Source organism: Octopus bimaculoides, chromosome 20 (genome assembly GCF_046866305.1).
Source record: "Octopus bimaculoides isolate indiv1 chromosome 20, ASM4686630v1, whole genome shotgun sequence".
In the NCBI taxonomy this organism is placed as follows: domain Eukaryota; kingdom Metazoa; phylum Mollusca; class Cephalopoda; order Octopoda; family Octopodidae; genus Octopus; species Octopus bimaculoides.
Window position 1 is genome coordinate 17,177,670 of NC_142947.1, and position 21,615 is coordinate 17,199,284.

At 41.1% G+C, this 21,615-nt stretch overlaps 1 protein-coding gene across 1 annotated transcript; it reads right to left on the minus strand.

The window, feature by feature from the left end:
- Positions 1 to 368: 368 nt before the first annotated feature.
- Positions 369 to 21,583, minus strand: LOC106871898 (BAG family molecular chaperone regulator 1). The gene is made up of 6 exons (XM_089338139.1): positions 21,405 to 21,583; positions 17,769 to 17,897; positions 16,143 to 16,225; positions 13,063 to 13,188; positions 6,274 to 6,426; positions 369 to 2,394 (listed from the first exon to the last, which is right to left on the minus strand). Exons 1-6 carry the CDS (start codon positions 21,451 to 21,453, stop codon positions 2,332 to 2,334), a joined length of 603 nt encoding a protein of 200 aa, XP_089194265.1. The 5' UTR covers positions 21,454 to 21,583; the 3' UTR covers positions 369 to 2,331.
- Positions 21,584 to 21,615: the final 32 nt, after the last annotated feature.

The window sequence follows — 21,615 nt, forward strand, 5'->3', positions numbered from 1 at the left end:
TATATATATATATATATATATATACCGCCTGACTGGCCTTGTAGGGTTTTCGAGCGAGATCGTTGCCAGTGCCCCTGGACTGGCTCTTGTGCGGGTGGCACATAAAAGACACCATTTCGAGCGTGGCCGTTTTCGTGCGGGTGACACGTAAAAGAACCCACTACACTCTCTGAGTGGTTGGCGTTAGGAAGGGCATCCAGCTGTAGAAACTCTGCCAAATTAGATTGGAGCCTGGTGTTGCCATCCGGTTTCACCAGTCCTCAGTCAAATCGTCCAACCCATGCTAGCATGGAAGGCGGACGTTAAACGATGATGATGATGATGATGATGATGATATGCACATATGTACAGATAAAGATAAAAATGTATTAGCATTTTAAGATCAATTTTTAATCAGTTTTTTTTATTTGTCTACAAAGAAACTATGTTGATAAAATACATAATTCATTTATGAACACAGTGTAATCTGTATATATAGGCAGCAGACTGTATTGTTTATACCAAGGACATATTGCTGACTATACAGTAGACAATGTCTCAATATGAGAAGAGACAGCTGAACCTGATGTAGGCATTGTTGGGTAAAGAAGGAAATGCTGAGGAGTAGCAGAGTAGGCAATGTTACAAAATAAGAAAGACATAGTTCAACATGTAGACAGTGTTTCAATGTAAAGGGATACTGTTGAATTTCCCATCTTGGTGAAGGTGTTTCAATTTAAGCAGGCACTGCTACCAAGACACTGTTGAGTTGAGCCAGTGTCTTGATGGTAGTGTTTCAATTTACATGAACATTGCTAATTCTAAGATAGACTCTCTCTAAAAATAAAAAATAAAAAAATAGAGAGGTTCATGTAGACAGTTACTACGAAACATGAAACAGTGTAAGCTGTAGAATAACATCAGACTACAGGCAAATGCTTTATGGACAGAACATACAATAAACAACTTGTGTGTGAGAGTGTGTGTAGAGAGAAATATACATTCATAGATATAAATCAATAATATATATATGAGAGAGAGAGAGTAGAGAAAGAGAGAGATTTGTATACAGGTATATATATATATATATATATATATATATATATATATAGGTGTGTGTTTATTGGTGAAGAAGTGAAGCTCCTTATCATGAATCAGTTGGGAATGTCTTTTGTTGTAATTGTTAAATAAAAACCAGTTTTTATTGGACACTGAAGAGAGAACTACTCAAAAGTAGTTAGAAAGCCAATCAAGCCACTGAATCAAATGATACTTGCTGTAGAAATTTAATTGGCTTTCTCACATTTAAAAGTGAAATATAATTATTAATTGCTGTGTAAACTTTTCTGTTTTTAATGTTAAATGTAAAATAATTTATAAAGCTTATTTGCCATAATGAGAATTTTAAAAAATGTACATGAGTATCTTTATTTATCTGGGTAGATACACAGAAATATGAATATATATACACATGTGTAAATAAAACGTGTGAATGTAATAATGTATTTGCATGCATGTTCCTTCTCTATCTTCTGCTGTTTAGCCTCTACTCTTTATACCATCAGCCCCTTTCACTCCCTGCATTACTACAACCCATCGCGATAACTATTTATTGAGGTTTGATGTATTGTACCTATCTGCCTTCTTGTCCCTTTTCCTATTATACCTTGACCACATTATCTTAACTGTATCTGTTCTTGTGTTTAAGCTAAGTTTATTTATCGTTCTATCTGACATGTTTATTGTCCTTCACCACCTCAATTCCTTGGTTTCCCACTCTCTTATACCAGTCCTCTTACTTGGAAAACACTCTCCCCACCAAATCTAATCCCATAACTTCAATTCACACTCAAACAAACAGCCAAAGCAATAAAATGTTATCTTCTATAAGCCTCACAGAAAATAAACTTCACTTATCTTCTGCTCCTCATATTCAATGATTTTTAAGCTTACACAGACCATCACCAGTTTCCCTGGGTTACAGATTTTACCCAAAAATTAATATATTAATGAAGCAACACTGATTGGCTAAATTCAGAATTTTCTTATACAAAAGCTTTGATTAATTTTTTTCGTAACCTAGGGAACCAACTTTAAAAATTTTAATAACGTGTCCTAGCTGTTAAAAATTTGGGAGCACACCATAATGTACATAAGACAGATGCTAATATAAAAACAGACAGTAACAAGTAACTAGTAATGATGAAGGAATTCTATCAACTACCTGACATTCAAGATATCAGGGTGGAAAGACAAGTTGGAAGAAACACAATGAAATGAGCAAAATGTCGTGAAGGTGGACAAGATGAGAAACAGAAGATGAGCGCTGATGAAACTCAATGCAAAACCTCATCACACGGTGGCAGGACAGATGTTTAACATTTCAGTAAGACAGTCACAACGTTGTAGAAGGCCCTGAAAAATGGAAAAAGAAAGCAATCAATCATAAATAAACAATAACAGTTTATCAAGGATTTATATATATATATATATATATATATATATATATATATATATATATATATATATATATATATATATATATATATACACATATATATATATATATATATATACATATATACATATATATCTGTAAAAATATGTGACACTTATTCGGATAACTGAAGAGATGTTGGCGTGGGTTCTCACCCCGGCATCCAAAACTCTGAGTTTTATCATGGCTACCGAATAAGTGTCATATTTTTACAGATAAATTCCTCTATTTACATATCAAAGTCTCTTTCTTTTTTTTCTTGTCCTTTCTATCAATATATATATATATATATATATATAATGTGTAATTCCCTTTATAAGATAGTAGGGTTTGAGCTGAGAGAAATTTGGTTTATTTCAAGCAGTTGATTAGTTCAATCATTGCAAAATGGACATTGTTCAACATACAATTAGCCAAAGTAAACATTACTATCAAACAAACCACTCAATTAAAGAGACTTTCTTCACAAATACACAAATTTATGTCTCTGGATAGAATACAAGTCAATAGGTAAATTTCCTCACTGATACAGTACCTATAACTGAAGTAATGTAAAACCAAATGTTCTGCATAATGGCAATCCTGCAGCAGATTTGAACTCAAAATTGGTGAGCTCATCATCAGTCCAATAATTTATCCACTCAGCTTTCCACACACACGCAATTTATATCTCTATTGATTGATCAACCAACCAACTGGCCGACCAAAAGACAACAGACTGACCAACAGACAGATACACATACACGTACACACATTATTTCACAGAGGAGGTGAAATAAGAAAGGAACAGGAATATTCTTTACTGAAATTTTTAACAGATATCATTCCATTACTTTTGAATCAGTCTTATTACAATGCTCAACTCTGAGTAACAGCCATGCCCTGTATAGTTATGGGCTGCCTTTTGGCAAGGCATAGCACCTGTTCAGCCACCCTGCCAGAGATACAGCAAAGTCATGGGACTGCAGCATGGTGGATTGTGAAGAGGTAGCAGAAAAGCTCAACTGAACCAAAGATGCTTCTTAAATTGATGCTGAGTGGAGGAAACTTAGAAAATCAACAGTTAGGATCAGCAAGCTCTATCAAGAAAGTGTGGAGGCGCAATGGCCCAGTGGTTAGGGCAGCGGACTCGCGGTCATAGGATCGCGATTTCGATCCCCAGACCAGGCGTTGTGAGTGTTTATTGAACAAAAACACATTTAAAGCTCCACGAGGCTCCGGCAGGGGATGGTGGCGAACCCTGCTGTACTCTTTCACCACAACTTTATCTCACTCTTTCTTCCTGTTTCTGTTGTACCTGTAATTCAAAGGGTCAGCCTTGTCACACTGTGTCACGCTGAATCTCCCCGTGTCTGTGGAGTGCTCAGCCACTTGCACATTAATTTCACGAGCAGGCTGTTCCGTTGATCGGATCAACTGGAACCCTCGACGTCGTAAGCGACGGAGTACCAACAACAACTCAAGAAAGTAACTGCAATGTATCTAAGGTTGTGTAATCAGTTAATGAAAGACTCACTATCACTAAAGTTCCCGATTCAAATTCATAATAATGAAATTTCCATTATGAACAGCTTCTTTCAAGGAATTAATGCAGGATGAGTTGAAATAATGATGATGACCAATAAAGTTTCTTGTGTGTTCCATTTTCCATCTCTATTATTTGTTTTATACTCAATGTGCACTGAGGAGTTCCTGAGGTAGATCCAGCGACAATTGTGTAATCACTTTAGAGGACACCAGGTAGCCATAGACAGTGAACGTGCTTTATCAGCCTACAACTAGGAACACACCCAACAGTTAAGTATTAACTTATACAAATATGTATATATAAACACACACACACAAACGTGTATGTTTGTGTGTGTATATATATATTACATATATATCATCATCATCATCATCATCATCGTTTAACGTCCGCTTTCCATGCTAGCATGGGTTGGACGATTTGACTGAGGACTGGTGCAACCGGATGGCTACACCAGGCTCCAATCTAATTTGGCAGAGTTTCTACAGCTGGATGCCCTTCTTAACGCCAACCACTCAGAGAGTGTAGTGGGTGCTTTTACGTGTCACCCGCACGAAAACGGCCACGCTTGAAATGGTGTCTTTTATGTGCCACCCGCACAAGAGCCAGTCCAGGGGCACTGGCAACGATCTCGCTCGAAAACCCTACAAGGCCAGTCAGGCGGTACTGGCAACGGTCACGCTCAGGATGGTACATCTTATGTGCCACCCGCACAAGAGCCAGTCCAGGGGCACTGGCAACGATCTCACTTGGTTTGCCGGGTCTTCTCACGCACAGCACATTTCCAAAGGTCTCGGTCAGTAATCATCGCCTCGGTGAGGCCCAATGTTCGAAGGTCTTGCCTCACCACCTCAGCCCAGGTCTTCCTGGGCCTACCTCTTCCACGGGTTCCCTCAACTGTTAGGGAGTGGCACTTTTTCACGCAGCTATCCTCATTCATTCTCACCACATGTCCAAACCAGCGCAATCGTCTCTCTTGCACACCACTACTGACACTTCTTATGTTCAGCTTTTCTCTCAAGATACTTACACTCTGACGGGTATGCACATTTACATTACACATCCAGCGGAGCATACTGGCTTCATTCCTTGTGAGCTTACGCATGTCCTCAGCAGTCACAGCCCATGTTTCACTGCCATGTAGCATGGCTGTTCGTACACATGCATCATACAGTCTGCCTTTTACCCTGAGTGAGAGTCCCTTTGTTGCCAGCAGAGGTAAGAGCTCTCTAAACTTGGCCCAGGCTATTCTTATTCTAGCGGTTACACTTTCAGCGCACCCACCCCCACTACTAACTTGGTCACCCAGATAGCGGAAGCTATCAACTACCCCTAGTTTTTCTTCCTGGAATGAGATAGAAGTTGTTTCCTGTTTGTTTACAGTGTTTATTGCACCTGAACATCTGCCACATACAAAAACTAACTTTGTAGTTAATCTGCCTTTGATATTGCTGCACCTCTTATGTGTCCATAGCTTGTACCGGGTACATCTTATAGAGTTACTACCTACTCCTTTACTGCATACTGAGCAGTGCCATCTACCTGAAGGGGTTTGTGTTTTATCTACCTTGTGTATATATGTGTGTATGTGTGTGTGTGTATGGACTCAACACAGACAACGTCTGGTCAAAAAAGAAAGATCGGGCTTGGCCAAACACCGGTCACGTGGGAAGAGAAGAGAGAGAGGTAGAGGCACAAAAGAAAGAAGGAGGGGCGAGAAAAAATGACAGGGACCCAGTGAAGTGAAAAGTGGAGGGAAAGTGAACAAGAAGAGAAGGCAAGGAAATGTGAGAGAGGGGGAACGAAAGAACGAAGAGTGGAATGAACGAATAAGAGTGAAAGGGCTGATAGACAGAAATAGAGTGGTACAAGATTTAGAAAAATGTATAGTTACATATAAGAGACCAAGGTGTACGTATGCCACTATATATAAATAATACAAAATGGGACAAGAACGCAAAACATCTACATAGACGATACAAAGAATACAAGGATGGGTCATTCAGAGTTTTCTTTTCTCAGTCGAGTTTCAGACTATCTTTGCAGTTTCGGCTGGCTATACTCGAGATTGCTCCAATCTGGCCAATCCCAAGGAAAAACTAAGCGAAGAGCATTAGATTCTATATATGTGTGTATATATATATATATATATATATATATATATATATATATATATATATATATATATACAAGCTTGGCTATATATCATATAGTGTATGTGTTAATTGACCAGACGATAAACAATTCATATACACAAATTTTAAACTACCTGAACTTTCATAACAAGTTCTTTTCGTTTGGTCCTGTAGTTTGTAGCTTCCAAAACAATCCCATCAAGTTTCTCTAAAAGTTTCATAAACTCCTCTTCAACTGCCTTTACTTTAATTTTCATCTTCTCCCGTGCCTTCTGGTCTTCTGCTTGCTGCAAAAGTTCGAGGATGGAAATAGAAGAGTAATTATAGTAAAGAGTATTATGAGTATTTTAGCCCACATGTATACCTATACATATATATGTACAGGGGTTGGACAAAATAATGGAAACGCCTTAAAATTTGAAACAAATTTATTTTAATATGCGGTAGGACCGCCTTTGGCAGTAATTACAGCTTGAATTCTATGAGGTCTGGACTCGTACAAAGTTTGAATTGCTTCCAAAGGAATTTTTTTTGTCCATTCTTCAGCTAAAACAGTCTCCAGTTCTTGTAGCGATGATGGTGGAGGATATCGACTCCTTGTTTTTCTAAAATGCACCATAAATGTTCAATAATATTGAGATCTGGGGACTGTGGTGGCCAGATAAGATGTCCAACTTCACTAGAATGTTCCTCGTGCCATTCAGAAACTATATCATCATCATCATCATTTTCACTATCACCATTTTAATAGCCACTTTCTGATGAATGCATGGGTTGGATAGGGTTTACTGAAGCAGATTTTCTACAATCAGATGCCCTTCCTGTCATCAATCCTCACCTATTCCCAAACAAGGTAATATGTCCCCAAGGCCAGATATGTTCTCGCAGAATATTGGAAATAACACTGCTTATACAGCAGCAACAATCATTTTACAACTATCCAGAGATGTAAGCCAAGAAGATACATATACACATATACATGACAGGCTTCTTTCAGTTTCCATCTCCCTAGGTTTAGGTCAACCTGGGACTATATTCGAAGACATTTGCCCAAGGTGCCTCGCAATGAGACAAAACTCAGAACCATTAGGCTAAGAAGCAAACTTTTTAACCACACGGCCATGCTTGCAAGCACACAGAGATGTGTGCGTGTGTGTGTGTGTGTGGTTTACTGTTCCATTATAGGTAGGATCAACAGAAAAAGTACCCCATCTAGTGAGAGATAAATATAATTTAATATAAACAGGATTGAAAAAAACTATTAGCTGTTCTTTTTTAAACTTCTGTGTATAGACATATTCCCAGAATTAGCGCGCCAAAATGAAGACCTTTGATTTTTACCATTAAGTTGTAATTAGCAGAACCATATGCACGTTTGCCTCTGGAGGTGAACAACTTGTATAGGATTCTGAGAATTATGATTTACTTACAGTTCGTGCTGAAGAGAAGCAGACATTCGGTAAGAGTGTTAATTTCGAAACCGGTCCGCGAATAATGTTTTATTTATGTAATTTTCACTGTCTTGCCCGCATACATTTTAGTATTTCGCTGAATTTCTTTTGAGAACTATTACGTCTTAGTAGACACAACATGTGGTCTATTTCTAGCACATTAAATGTCCATTTTAGTGGTCACCGTTATATATATATATGTGTATATATATATATATGTGTGTATATATATATATATATATATATATATATATATATATATATGAGATGAGCGTGGCCGTTGCCAGTACCGCCTGACTGGCTTCGTGCGGGTAACACGTAAAAGCACCCACTACACTCTCGGAGTGGTTGGCGTTAGGAAGGGCATCCAGCTGTAGAAACACTGCCAAATCAGATTGGAGCCTGGTGTAGCCATCTGGTTTCACCAGTCCTCAGTCAAATCGTCCAACCCATGCTAGCATGGAAAGCGGACGTTAAACGACGACGACGTGTACACATAATAAACATGTTAACCTTTACAGGCTTTTTTGTATTCCATCAATCGTTATAACTAAACAGTCAGCCTTGTATTCATGTTGACCAGAAACTAATGTTTACGAATCTCATATCTATAGGGTCCAACACTGAACAAGTATCATGTGGAACTGAAAATTCCAAAATACATATAGTGACACTACCAGATTTGAATGAGTCTGTTTCAGTTTAATACTACTACTATTATCTCTAAGGGAGATAATTCAGTTTTCAATTTTTTTGTTAATTGACTTCATTGCAGCTGTTGTTTAGCTCCAGATCAACCCTGACCAATGATATTTCCCCACCACCCAGCCATATATAGTACATCTATGATTGCAAATTATCCTAAAGTCCCCTCCCACTTATTATGCTTTTGTATAGACATGAGGAGCACAGTAGAAATGTTTTGGGACAACATACAAACTTGTGAACCCTGGTATGGCTATCAAGTTTCTGTTCATGTTTTTATTATTATTAATGCAATTATTTGGGTGACAGAATCGTTAGCACATTAAAAAAAATGCTTCAGGGCATTTCTGTTGGCTGTTTATAATTCTAAGCTCAAGTTCCATCTAGATCAACTTTGTCTTTAGTCCTCTGAAGGTCAATAAAATAAATAGGCAAAGAACACAGGTACAAGATTTTCTGGGCAGGGAACACTGACGGGATCGGGGGCGTAGGAATACTTCTAGCGGAGAAATGGGTGGATACGGTAATCGAGGTCGTTAGAGTAAGTGACAGAGTACTTAAGATCAGACTAGTGCTTCATCATAGATTAGCTACTGTCATCTCAGCCTATGCACCTCAACCTGGGCTACCAGATGGTCTGAAAGACCAATTCTATGACACCCTCTTGCAAACTACCTCGTCGACGAGTGACAGGGACCTTCTCTTTGTGGCTGGAGACTTCAACGGTCATGTCGGACGTCGTGCTGGGGGCTTCCATGGCATACATGGAGGCTATGGCTTCGGTTCCCGCAACGAGGAGGGAACCAGACTGCTGGAGTTCTGTGATGCAACCAATCTTATGGTCTGCAATACCAACTTCAGGAAACCTGCCAGTCACCTAGTCACCTACCGCTCCGGCAGACACTCTAGCCAAATCGACTACATCCTCGCCAGAAATAGGGAAAGAGGGCGGCTTATAAATGCCAAAACCTACCCTGGCGAAGAATGTACCCCACAACATAGATTAGTAGTTAGCGACTTTGGGATCAAGGCAAAATGGGTGCCCAGAATTAGACAGGCTTGGAGAAGAAGGGTGTGGAAGCTTAAAGACCCTGCAAACGGACAGAGACTTAGAGACAAGTTACTTGAAGCATTTAACGAAATAGAAGGGGATATAGCATCATACAACGTGGAAGACAATTGGAGATTTCTGCGGGACAACCTGTTGAAAGCCACCGACCAGATTTGTGGGTGGTGTAAGGTCCCCTCCCAACCCAGAGTAACGTGGTGGTGGAACAAGGAGGTAGACAGGGCTATTAGACAAAAGAAACAAGCTTGGAAGGACTGGAAGAACGGTGGTAGCAGGGAATTGTACCAATGTGCCAGAAGGGAGGCTAGGCGACAGGTTTATTTAGCCAGAGGGGAAGCAGATAAGGAAAGATTTGCCAATGTTCTGCGCCGTGAGGACCAAAGACTCGAGGTATTTCGGGTTGCAAGACAGTGTAGGAGAGAGAATAGTGATGTTGTAGGAGAGAAATGTGTTCGCATGGATGATGGTACGCTTGCATTAAATGAGGATGCAAAGAAAGAGGTCTGGAGATGCCACTACGATAGATTGCTTAATAAAGAGAATGAATGGGAGAAAGAGAGCCTGCCTTATGTCGACCCAATAGAGGGACCAGCTATCCGAGTTGATAGTACCAGGGTAGATAAAGCAATTAAGAGTATGAAGACCGGGAAAGCCCCCGGCCCATCAGGAATCACTGCAGAGATGCTCAAAATATCTGGCAGTGTTGGCTATAGCCTAGTCACCCGTATTACGAACCAGGTGATACACGAAGGAGTCATACCCTATGACTGGTGTAGCAGCATCATAGTCAACTGCTACAAAGGTAAAGGGGACGCTTTAGATACAAATAATTACAGAGGCATCAAGCTGTTAGATCAGGTTATGAAAGTTACAGAGAGGGTCATAGCCCAACTAATTAGGGAGCGAATCAATTTAGATGAGATGCAGTTTGGGTTCGTGCCAGGTAAAAGCACTACTGATGCCTTATTTCTAGTGAGACAGTTGCAAGAGAAATACCTAGCCAAGGATAAACCTCTGTACCTGGCTTTCGTTGACATGGAGAAAGCCTTTGACAGGGTCCCCCGATCCCTTATCTGGTGGTCAATGAGGAAACTTGGGATAGAAGAATGGCTAGTGAGAGCTGTGCGAGCCATGTACAGAGATGCTGCCAGTAAGGTGAGGGTTGGAAATGAGTACAGCAATGAATTCCGGGTAGAGGTAGGGGTCCACCAAGGTTCCGTCCTCAGCCCCCTATTATTTACCATAGTCCTCCAGGCAATCACAGAGGAGTTCAAGACAGGTTGCCCCTGGGAGCTCCTCTATGCTGATGACCTTGCCCTAATTGCGGAGTCACTATCAGAACTAGAGGAGAAGTTTCAGGTGTGGAAGCAAGGTCTAGAATTGAAGGGCCTTAGAGTCAACCTAGCTAAAACCAAAATCCTAATAAGTAGGAAGGTAGATAAAACACAAACCCCTTCAGGTAGATGGCCCTGCTCAGTATGTAGAAAAGGAGTAGGTAGTAACTCTATAAGATGTACCCGGTGCAAGCTATGGACACATAAGAGGTGCAGCAACATCAAAGGCAGGTTAACTAGCAAGTTAGTTTTTGTTTGTGGCAGATGTTCAGGTGCAATAAAGACTGCAAACAAACAGGAAACAACTTCTATCTCATTCCAGGGTGAAAAACTAGAGGTAGTCGATAGCTTCCGCTATCTGGGCGACCAAGTTAGTAGTGGGGGTGGGTGCGCTGAAAGTGTAGCTGCTAGAATAAGAATAGCCTGGGCAAAGTTTAGAGAGCTCTTACCCCTGCTGGCGACAAAGGGACTCTCACTCAGAGTAAAAGGCAGACTGTATGACGCATGCGTACGAACAACCATGCTACATGGCAGTGAAACATGGGCTGTAACTGCTGAGGACATACGTAAGCTCGCAAGGAATGAAGCCAGTATGCTCCGTTGGATGTGTAATGTCAATGTGAATACCCGTCAGAGTGTAAGTATCTTGAGAGAAAAGCTGAACATTAGAAGCATCAGTTGTGGCGTGCAAGAGAGACGATTGCGCTGGTATGGACATGTGGTGAGAATGGAGGAGGATAGCTGCGTGAAAAAGTGCCACACCCTAACAGTTGAGGGAACCCGTGGAAGAGGTAGGCCCAGGAAGACCTGGGCTGAGGTGGTGAGGCAAGACCTTCGTACATTGGGCCTCACCGAGGCGATGACTACGGACCGAGACCTTTGGAAATGGGCTGTGCGTGAGAAGACCCGGCAAGCCAAGTAAGATCGTTGCCAGTGCCCCTGGACTGGTTCTTGTGCGGGTGGCACATGAGATGCACCATTTTGAGCGTGGCCGTTGCCAGTACCGCCTGACTGGCTCCTGTAGGATTTTCGAGCGAGATCGTTGCCAGTGCCCCTGGACTGGCTTGTGCGGGTGGCACATAAAAGACACCATTTCGAGCGTGGCCGTTTTCGTGCGGGTGACACGTAAAAGCACCCACTACACTCTCTGAGTGGTTGGCGTTAGGAAGGGCATCCAGCTGTAGAAACTCTGCCAAATCAGACTGGAGCCTGGTGTTGCCATCCGGTTTCACCAGTCCTCAGTCAAATCGTCCAACCCATGCTAGCATGGAAAGCGGACGTTAAACGATGATGATGATCATCATCATTGTCGTTTAACATCCGCTTTCCATGCTAGCATGGGTTGGACGATTTAACAGAGGACTGGTGGACCAGGAGGCGACACCAGGCTCCAATCTGATTTGGCAGAGTTTCCACAGCTGGATGCCCTTCCTAACGCCAACCACTCCGAGAGTATAGTGGGTGCTTTTACGTGCCACCGGCACGAGGGCCAGTCAGGCAGTACTGGCGACGGCCAAAGAATTATTATCAAAGGCAGTAAGCAGGCAGAATCATTAGCATGCCAGAGAAAATGGTTAGCAGCATTTCATCCATCTTTATGTTCTGAGTTCAAATTCTGTAGAGGTTGACTTTGCCTTTCATCCTTTCAGGGTTGATAAAATAAGTACCAGTTGAGCACTAAGGTCAATGTAACCAACTAACCCTGTCCCTTTAAATAACTGGCCTTGTGCCAAAAATTAGAAAGAATTAGTATTATTATTGATAAAGTAAGCTGGCAGAATCATTAAAGAACAAAATGCTCTGTGGCATTTTTTTTTTTTTTGTCTCCATGTTCTCAGTTCAAATTTTCCTTTTGTCCTGTTGGAGTCGATAAAATATGTAACAGTCAACTACAGGAGACAATGTAATCAACTTACTCTTTCCTCTAAAATAGCAAGCCTAGAGCCAAAATTTGAAACCATTATCATGATTATTACAAAAAGGCAGCAAACTGGCAGAACTGTTAGTATTCCAGGAAAAATGCCTTGCAGTATTTCATCCAACTTTATGTTTTGAGTTCAAATTCAGCTGAGGTCAACTTTTGCCTTTCATCCTTTCTGGGCCAATGAAATAAGTAACAAATGTGCATTGGGATTAATGTAATAGACTAGCCACCACTCTACAGACCAGTTGTTGTGATGATATAACATATTATAGATGAACCAAACTATGAAATACTGCAACAATAGAATAGTCACTTCTAGAACACTACAAATTATAAATCAGTTACCATCATTATCTTCTTCTCTGCAAGGAACAAATTTATCTAATTAAAAAAATAAAGTAAGGAAGACTAATAAAAAACAGTATGTTAGAGCTACTTACTTGACAGAAGTCCATGACATTCTGGGTAAATTCCTGAAGATATCGACCTTTTGCTTCTACTTCACTATCAATGGTTAGAAGAACCTCTTCTTCTTTTGTTAAGGTTTCACCATCTTTACAAGGTACCTGTAGTCAAAAAAAAAAAAAACACATGTAATCAAGCAATTTTTGTTTAGCCCTAGGTCAGCCCTGATTAGACTGACTTCAGATTTCATTAGTTCATGTCCTTACATTTTTTAAAACACTAGGGTGTCATTTTGTTATCAGCCACTATTTTAAGCAAGTCAAACAAATGGAGTTAGCTCAAGACAATGATGGTAAAAGACATTTGCTCACTTGAGGAAGCTCACTTAAGGTTGTAGATAGTTTCTATTACTCAGGTGACCAAATTAGCAGTGGTGGAGGAAAGTATTGTTGCTAGAATAGGATGAAGTTCAGAGAGCTATTACCTCTGCTAGACTCAACAAAAGGCCCCTCACTCAAAGTGAAAAGCAGATTGTATGATGCTTGTGTACAAATAGCTATACTGCACTGTAGTGAGACATGGGCCCTGAATGCAGAAGACATGTATAAACTAGAGAGGAAGCAAATATGCTCCAATGGATATGCAACATCCAATGGATGTGCATGTACAACAAAGTGTCAATCTGCTGAGAGAAAAGTTGGGCATAAGAGGAATCAGATGCAGCATGCAAGGGAGACAATAATGTTGATTTGGATATATCATGCATATGAATGAAGACAGGTGTATAAGACAGGTGTCAAACACTTAAAGTGGATGGCACCTGTGGAAGAGGGAAACCCAGGAAGTCATGGGATGAAGTAGAGAGGGCCAATCTCAAGATTTTGGACCTCACAAAGGAGATAACAATGGACTGAGATGAGATTCTTGAGAAGACCCACCCACTTCAGCGAAACTGAGTTCTGGAAGCACTGGGTATTCTACCCATACGTTACACACCCTAACCCGATAAACCAAACTACATCTCCTCTTCATGCATTATGCTTATCTCTCTCTCCCTACTCTTGCAGGCTAATCCTGTCCTCCCTGCCCTGCCAACTGTATCACTGCTTCCCTGTCCTGAACCCCTATATACCCAGGTTTCACCAGTCACTGCATTCCCCTCCTCCCACCTACTGCATTCACATGGGCGCCATACTCATGTACTCTGGACAATCCTCTACCATCCTATTTATATTCTCATCCTCATACCTTGAGAGTATACCCAGGTACATAGCCACCATCTCTCTCTCTCTCTTGCTCTCTTCCTCAGACTTGGGTAACCATGTATCTACTCTACAGCAAGACACCTGTCTCTGTCCCCCTATCATACTCTAAACTGTCATCACCCGGCACAAAGCCACTTCCTTCAATACCACCAACCTCTCAAGGGAACTCTGTCTTACACATTACATGGTGACTTTGCCAGTGTTGTTGCCACATAAAAAGCATCCAGTCCACTCTGTAAGGTCGTTGGTATTTGGAAGGGCATCAAGCTATAATAACCCTTGTCAAAGCAGACATCACTGATGTTGGTGCCACATAAAAAGCACCCGGTCCACTCTGTAAAGTGGTTGACATTAGGAAGGGGATCCAGCCATGAAAATGATGTCAAAGGAGACCTCAGCATAGCTGGTGCCACATGAAAAATACTCAGTCCACTCTGTAAAGTGGTTAGCATTAGGAAGGGTATCCAACTGTGAAAATTATGCCAACTCAGACCTCGCTTGTGTTGATGCCACATGAAAAGCACCCAGTCCACTTCATAAAGAGGTTGGCATTAGGAAGAGCATCCAGCCATAAAAGCCATGCCAAACTGTCCAACCCACACTAGTTTGGAAAACGAACATTAAATGATGACGATAACGATGATTACTTTTTAGATAACTTAATCACAAAAGAAAATGCACAACTGATGAGAGGAAACTATCTTCAAGCAGAAAACATGGCCAGAGTGCCTGCAATAGAGCAAACTCCACTGGGAGCTAGCGTTAAACTGAGCACCTGATTAAGTCTATTATGCAAAATAGAAATAGTCTCTCCAATGGGCTTCCATATAATTTCTTATTTCTTTACTGCCCACAAGGGGCTAAACATAGAGGAGACAAACATGGGATTAAGTCGATTACATCAACCCCAGTGAGTAACTGGTAGTTAACTTATTGACTCCAAAAGGATGAAAGGCAAAGTCGACCTTGGTGGAATTTGAACTCAGAACGTAGCAGCAGACAAAATACCGCTAAGCATTTCGCCTGGCGTGCTAACGTTTCTGCCAGCTCGCCACCATACAATTTCTGTTAACCAGATATCACTCACAATGTTTTGATTGAGCTAAGGTTACAGAAACTGCCCAAAGTGCCAAACAGTAGGACTGAACCCCAAAACCACATTCTTACAAATCTAACTTCTTAACTACTAAGCCATGCCTGCAACCAATACAGTCAAAAGATGATAGCTGTGTGGCAAGAAGTTTGCTTACCAACTACATAGTTCCAGGTTCAGTCTCACTGCATGGCATTTTAGGCAAGTGTCTTCTACTATACCCTTGGGTCAACCAAAGCCTTATGAGTGGTTTTGGTAGACGGAAACTGAAAGAAGCCTGTCACATGTATGTGTGTGTGTGTATGTATATATATATATATATATATATATATATAAATGTAATTAAGATTCAGTTGAATCTTAATAGGTAGGTACTTAAATTGAGGCACCAAGCCAGTTCGGTATAGTCTACGCAGGTTGAAGTTATGTGAACAAAATTTAAATAATCCTTGTTACTTATTTACACTTTATATATACATACATACACACACGCACACACACACACGTGTGTGCCTTTGTGTCTGTTCCCTACAACTGCTTGACAACCAGTGTTAGTTGTTTACTACCAATAGCTTAGCAGTTCAGCAAAAGAGAATGACAGAATAAGTACCAGACTTAAATAAAAACATAAGTAGTGAGGTCGATTTTTTTTACTAAAAACGCTTCAAAGCAGTGCCCCAGCATGGCCACGGTCTAACAACTGAAACAAGAAAATTAAAAAACAAAAAAAAAAAAAAAGAGAAATGATCCAACTCACTGCCTTAGTCATCAGCATAACGATAGCACCTTCCTTCATTCCCAACTCACTCAGATTCTGAGCAGCATCAGTGAGAGATTTCCCTAAAACAAAAACATTTTCAGATTATGATGCAGCATCCAACAGGGACGTGGTATAGACATGATGATGGTTGATGTGATATAACTGATAAGGTGGTGGTTGGAGACAACGGTAGTAGTGATTGTGGTGAAAGCAACAGGCGTGGCAGTGTGGTAAGAAGTTTGCTTCCAAGCCACGTGGTCCTCAGTTCAGTCCCACTGCATGGCACCTTGGGCAAGTGTCTTACTTTAGCCTTGGACCAGCCAAAGTCTTGTGTGTGGAATTCGTAGAAAGAAACTGAAAGAAGCCCATCTTCTGTGTGTGTGTGTGTGTATATATATATATATATATATATATATATACTCATCATCATCATCATTTCACGTCCACCTTCCATGCTGGCATGGGCTGTACAGTTTGACAGAAGCCAGCCAGGCAGGAGCCTGCACCAGTATTCTGAGTCTGTTTTGGAGTGGTTTTCATGGCTGGATGCCCTTCATAACACCAACCACCCCACAGAGTGGACTGAGTGCTTTTTACATGACACAAACACAGGTGAGGTCAGTTTTGGCAAAGTTAAACACCAACCACTTTACAGCGTGGAAAATGTGTGTGTGTGTGTGTGTGTGTGTGCGTGCGTGCGTGCGTGTGTCTTTGCGTCTGTTTGTCTCCCACCACTGCTTGACAGCCGGTGTTGGTGTGTTTACATTCTCATAACTTAGCAGTTCCGCAACACACTGAGAGAATAAGAACCTGGCATAACAAAATAAATGCTGGTGTCGATTCCTTTGACTAAAGTTTTGCAAGGCGGTGCCCCAGCATAGCCACAGTCTAATGACTGAAACTTGATAAAAGATGGAGGTAACAGTGTAGCTGAGGCAGTGATGATCTCCATGGTGATGATGGTGGTAGTGGTGACAGGTGTGGTTGTGACTAATATTCCTGGTGGTAAAAAAGTTTGCTACAGGTGCAGAAGTAGCTCTGGTTAAGAAGTTTACTTCCCAAACCACTTGGTTTCAGGTTCAGTCCCACTGCATGACACCTTGGGCTTGTGTCTTCTAATATAGTCCCTAGCTAACATAAAGCCTTGTGAGTAGATCTGGTAGAGGGGAATGAAAGAAACCCATCACATATAGGGGTGCGTGTGTGTGTGAGTGAGTCTCCTTGTCCAGACACCACATGATAGTCGTAAATGAATGTCACTGTCAAACAAGCAGTGTCATTCATTTCCAACATTCTGTGAGAACATGCCTGGCCATGGAGAAATATCAGCCTTGCTTGAAAACGAATGAGGGTTACTGACAAGAAGAGCATCCAGCCATAGGAAATTTGCCAAGATTAAACCCCATCCAACCCGAGCAAGCATGTAAAAGTGGACACTAAAACAATGATGGCGATCAATGTCATTGACAATAATGTGATCGCAAAACCTGGCAACAATGACTGAGGAAATGACAAAAACACGAGATAATGCGGATGAGGACAACACTGTTGCGTCAAAAGATTTGAACACGCAACCATATGGCCCAATGCTATCCACTACACTTCTATTTACATACAACTCACCTTTATATATCAAACGTTGCCTGTTTTCAGAGACACCAGTGACATTTTCGACAGCAGAAAACAGATGTCCACAATTGAGTTCTGTGGAATCTTCAGGACATTTTAAAGTCACATTATATTTTTTGCTGCCTGAAATGAAACAGAATAATAATAATAATAATAATAAATAATAATAATAATAATAATGTTTCAAATTTAAACACAAGGCCAGCAATTTTAGTGGAGGGGTATGTTGATTACATTGACCCTAGTGCTCAAATGGTAATTATTTCATTGACCCTGAAAGGATGAAAGGCAAAGTAAACTTTGGCAAAATTTGAACTCAGAATATCTTTATATTCTGAGTTCAGAAGAAATGTCATTAAGTATTCCGTCTGATGCACTAATGATTCAGCCAATCCATCACACAGGGGCATAGAAATACCTGGGTTAGTGTCCAGGCATACAGTAAGCCCACCCAGGGCAGATGGTGCTTAATGTGCCTCGGTTGGCAATGCATCTGGCGCTGGTGTCCTTTATTATGGTTTGCACCAGTTCAGTGATAAACACACAAGGGAAGGAATAACCCCACATCAAACTCATTCTCATAATGATGGGGAAAGAAATAATGAAACAAGAAACTCTCAAGACTGTAAGACTGTCAACAGGAACTCCAAAGGGGAAAATGGATGATTCATGGTTGTATGCAGCCTGTTGGGAGTGGAAGACCAGGCTTCTATCAGTCATCATCCAGTGAGTGGTCTCGAGAATACAAAAGGCAACTCTATATCATACAGAAAAATATGAAGGTAAGGAGAGAGTTGAAGGTTAAAAGCTGGTAACAAAATCGCTCATGAATGCTTCTATGAAGTGAAAGTGCTTTATATAAAAGTGTGGCATCAGGAAAAGATCTGCCAACATTGGAACAGTAAAGGAATGTTTTGTGTGGTAAGTAGCTTGCTTACCAACCACATGGTTCCGGGTTCATTCCCACTGCGTGGCACCTTGGGCAAGCGTCTTCTACTATAGCCTCAGACCGACCAAAGCCTTGGGAGTGGATTTGGTAGACGGAAACTGAAAGAAGCCCATCGTATATATATATATATATATATATATATATATATATATATATATATGTATATGTATGTGTGTGTGTCTGTGTTTGTCCCCCCCAACATCGCTTGACAACCGATGCTGGTGTGTTTACGTCCCTGTAACTTAGCGGTTCGGCAAAAGAGACCGATAGAATAAGTACTAGGCTTCCAAAGAATAAGTCCTGGGGTCGATTTGCTCGACTAAAAGTGGTGCTCCAGCATGACCGCAGTCAAATGACTGGAACAAGTAAAAGAGTAAAAGAGAGTAAAGAGTATATATATCATCATCATCATCATCGTTTAACGTCTGCCTTCCACGCTAGCATGGGTTGGACGATTTGACTGAGGACTGGTGAAACCAGATGGATACACCAGGCTCCAATCTGATTTGGCAGAGTTTCTACAGCTGGATGCCCTTCCTAACGCCTACCACTCAGAGAGTGTAGTGGGTGCTTTTACGTGTCACCCGCACGAAGGCCAGTCAGGCGGTACTGGCAACAGCCACGCTCAAAATGGTGTATTTTATGTGCCACCCGCACAAGAGCCAGTCCAGGGGCACTGGCAACGATCTCGCTCGAAAATCCTTACACATGTCATGGGCACAAGTGCCAGAAAGGCGACACTGGGCACAGGTGCCATCCCTATTTCGCTTTCGCTTGACCCAATAAGTCTTCGCAAGCTGAGTTTCGTGTCCAATGAAGGAGACGACGTTCGCATGGGTGCCAATTGTCGAATTTAGTTCGATTTCAATTTCACTTGCTTCAAAAAGTCTTCGCAAGTTTAGTGTCCAATGAAGGAAAGGTACGCATAAGTGGGCTGGCTACACCCCTGGCAGAGGCCTTGGATTTAGGTCTCACTTGGCTTGCCGGGTCTTCTCACACACAGCATATTTCCAAAGGTCTCGGTCAGAAGTCATCACCTCGGTGAGGCCCAATGTTCGAAGGTCTTGCCTCACCACCTCAGCCCAGGTCTTCCTGGGCTTACCTCTTCCACGGGTTCCCTCAACTGTTAGAGTTTGGCACTTTTTCACGCAGCTATCCTCGTCCATTCTCGCCACATGTCCATACCAGCGCAATCATCTCTCTTGCACACCACAACTGATGCTTCTTATGTTCAGCTTTTCTCTCAAGATACTTACACGGGTATGCACACTGACATTACTCATCCATCGGAGCATACTGGCTTCATTCCTTACAAGCTTACGCATGTCCTCAGCCATCACAGCCCATGTTTCACTGCCATGTAGCATGGCTGTTCGTACACATGCGTCATACAGTCTGCCTTTTACTCTGAGTGAGAGTCCCTTTGTTGCCAGCAGAGGTAAGAGCTCTCTGAACGTTGCCCAGGCTATTCTTATTCTAGCAGCTGCACTTTCAGCGCACCCACCGCCATTACTAACTTGGTCACCCAGATAGCGGAAGCTATCAACTACCTCTATATATATACGCACACAAATCTAGAATCAGGAAGTTATTCTCTGGCGACAGTTACCCAGTGTTGCAATGTCAGACTAGAAGTTCAAGCGAGTAGTAATTGATAATGAGAAAATGTAACTGTAGGTAATATTGACTTTGTCGTCTAGCTCCTAGTCAACTACGACTGAGAAGTCTATGATCAAAGGGATTTCTAGCCATACCCCTATCTTCCAAAGTAGTATCTAGGTAGAACTACTTTAGCCGGTCAGTTTGAATATGGCAACGTATAATTTTAAGATAATTTGGCTGCTATTTCTAGCTTGTTGAATTAGTATTTAAAAGGAAAGACTTCCTCCCATCTCCCCATTTTCTCCCAAATTTTGTGGGGTGCTTTTTGGGTGGATGCGAAAGGAAGTCTTGCCTTTAGAAGTACCTTGTTAACTGGAGTTGTCACTGTTATTGTTTTGTAATATATTTTGATAGTGTTATTAAACGACAGGCGAGCTTTAAAATCAGTAGACTTGTAATCAAAGGTGTTCCATCCGTATTCATTCCTTTTTCTTTCTTTCTCTTTTTTTTTTCATCAGAATCATTCAATGAGCCTTTTATTTCTTAAAATATTAGAGAGATAGCAAACAAGTTTGATAGTACGGGTAAAGTGAAAGCGTCGCATTCTTTTAATATTTTTGTCCTTGGTCAGCCTTTTATAGGAAGAAAATTTAAAACACTCAAAATTCTCCGTGCAAAAAAATTAAGGGTGTAGCGTAGGTTATAAATTTTTATTCTAAACTGAAATGTCGACGACTACAAGTTTCTTGTCATACCGATTTTCGTACAATCAATTGAATAAAGTATGTATTTTTGTATTTATATACTAGAATAAACCTCAAAAGTAACGCGACGCTCTCACCAACACTCAGAAGCTTTCACTTTTGGTATGTCACTCCGATACATACTTTCATGACACAAATCAAGTAATGACTTTAACCTATTTTTGTGAAATGAAAACAAGCTTAAGTTCTGGCCGAAACTGAGTGAAAAAAAAAAAAATAATAACAGTTAAAATTTCGAAAGGCAATACAAAAGATTTTACGTCATTGAAATGTATTTTATCTGCTGTTGTGAAGACAAATCAAAACAAATCTTACCGTGAGAACAAACTAACTTTAAGACATTCTCCACAACGCCGGTTGACATGTTCAGGAGAGAAGAGAAATTGAACAATACCGGTGAAAGGTGACAGTTGTAGATGACATAAATAGTTTCCGGGCAAAGAGAGAGAGAGACAGAGAGCAACAACAATTTACTTGAATGGCTAATGATAACGCTCTTCTTGGTTAGAAGTAAATTATTAACCTC

Bases quoted from the DNA above. Each gene is read 5' to 3' on its own strand.
- LOC106871898 (XM_089338139.1), bottom strand. From the start codon at position 21,453: ATGTCAACCGGCGTTGTGGAGAATGTCTTAAAGTTAGTTTGTTCTCAC. The intron at 6,427-13,062 runs GTAAGTAGCTCT...GAACTTTTGCAG, and splicing joins ATGTCATGGACTTCTGTCAA to CAAGCAGAAGACCAGAAGGC. The intron at 2,395-6,273 runs GTAGTTTAAAAT...TCCATTTTTCAG, and splicing joins AACTTGTTATGAAAGTTCAG to GGCCTTCTACAACGTTGTGA.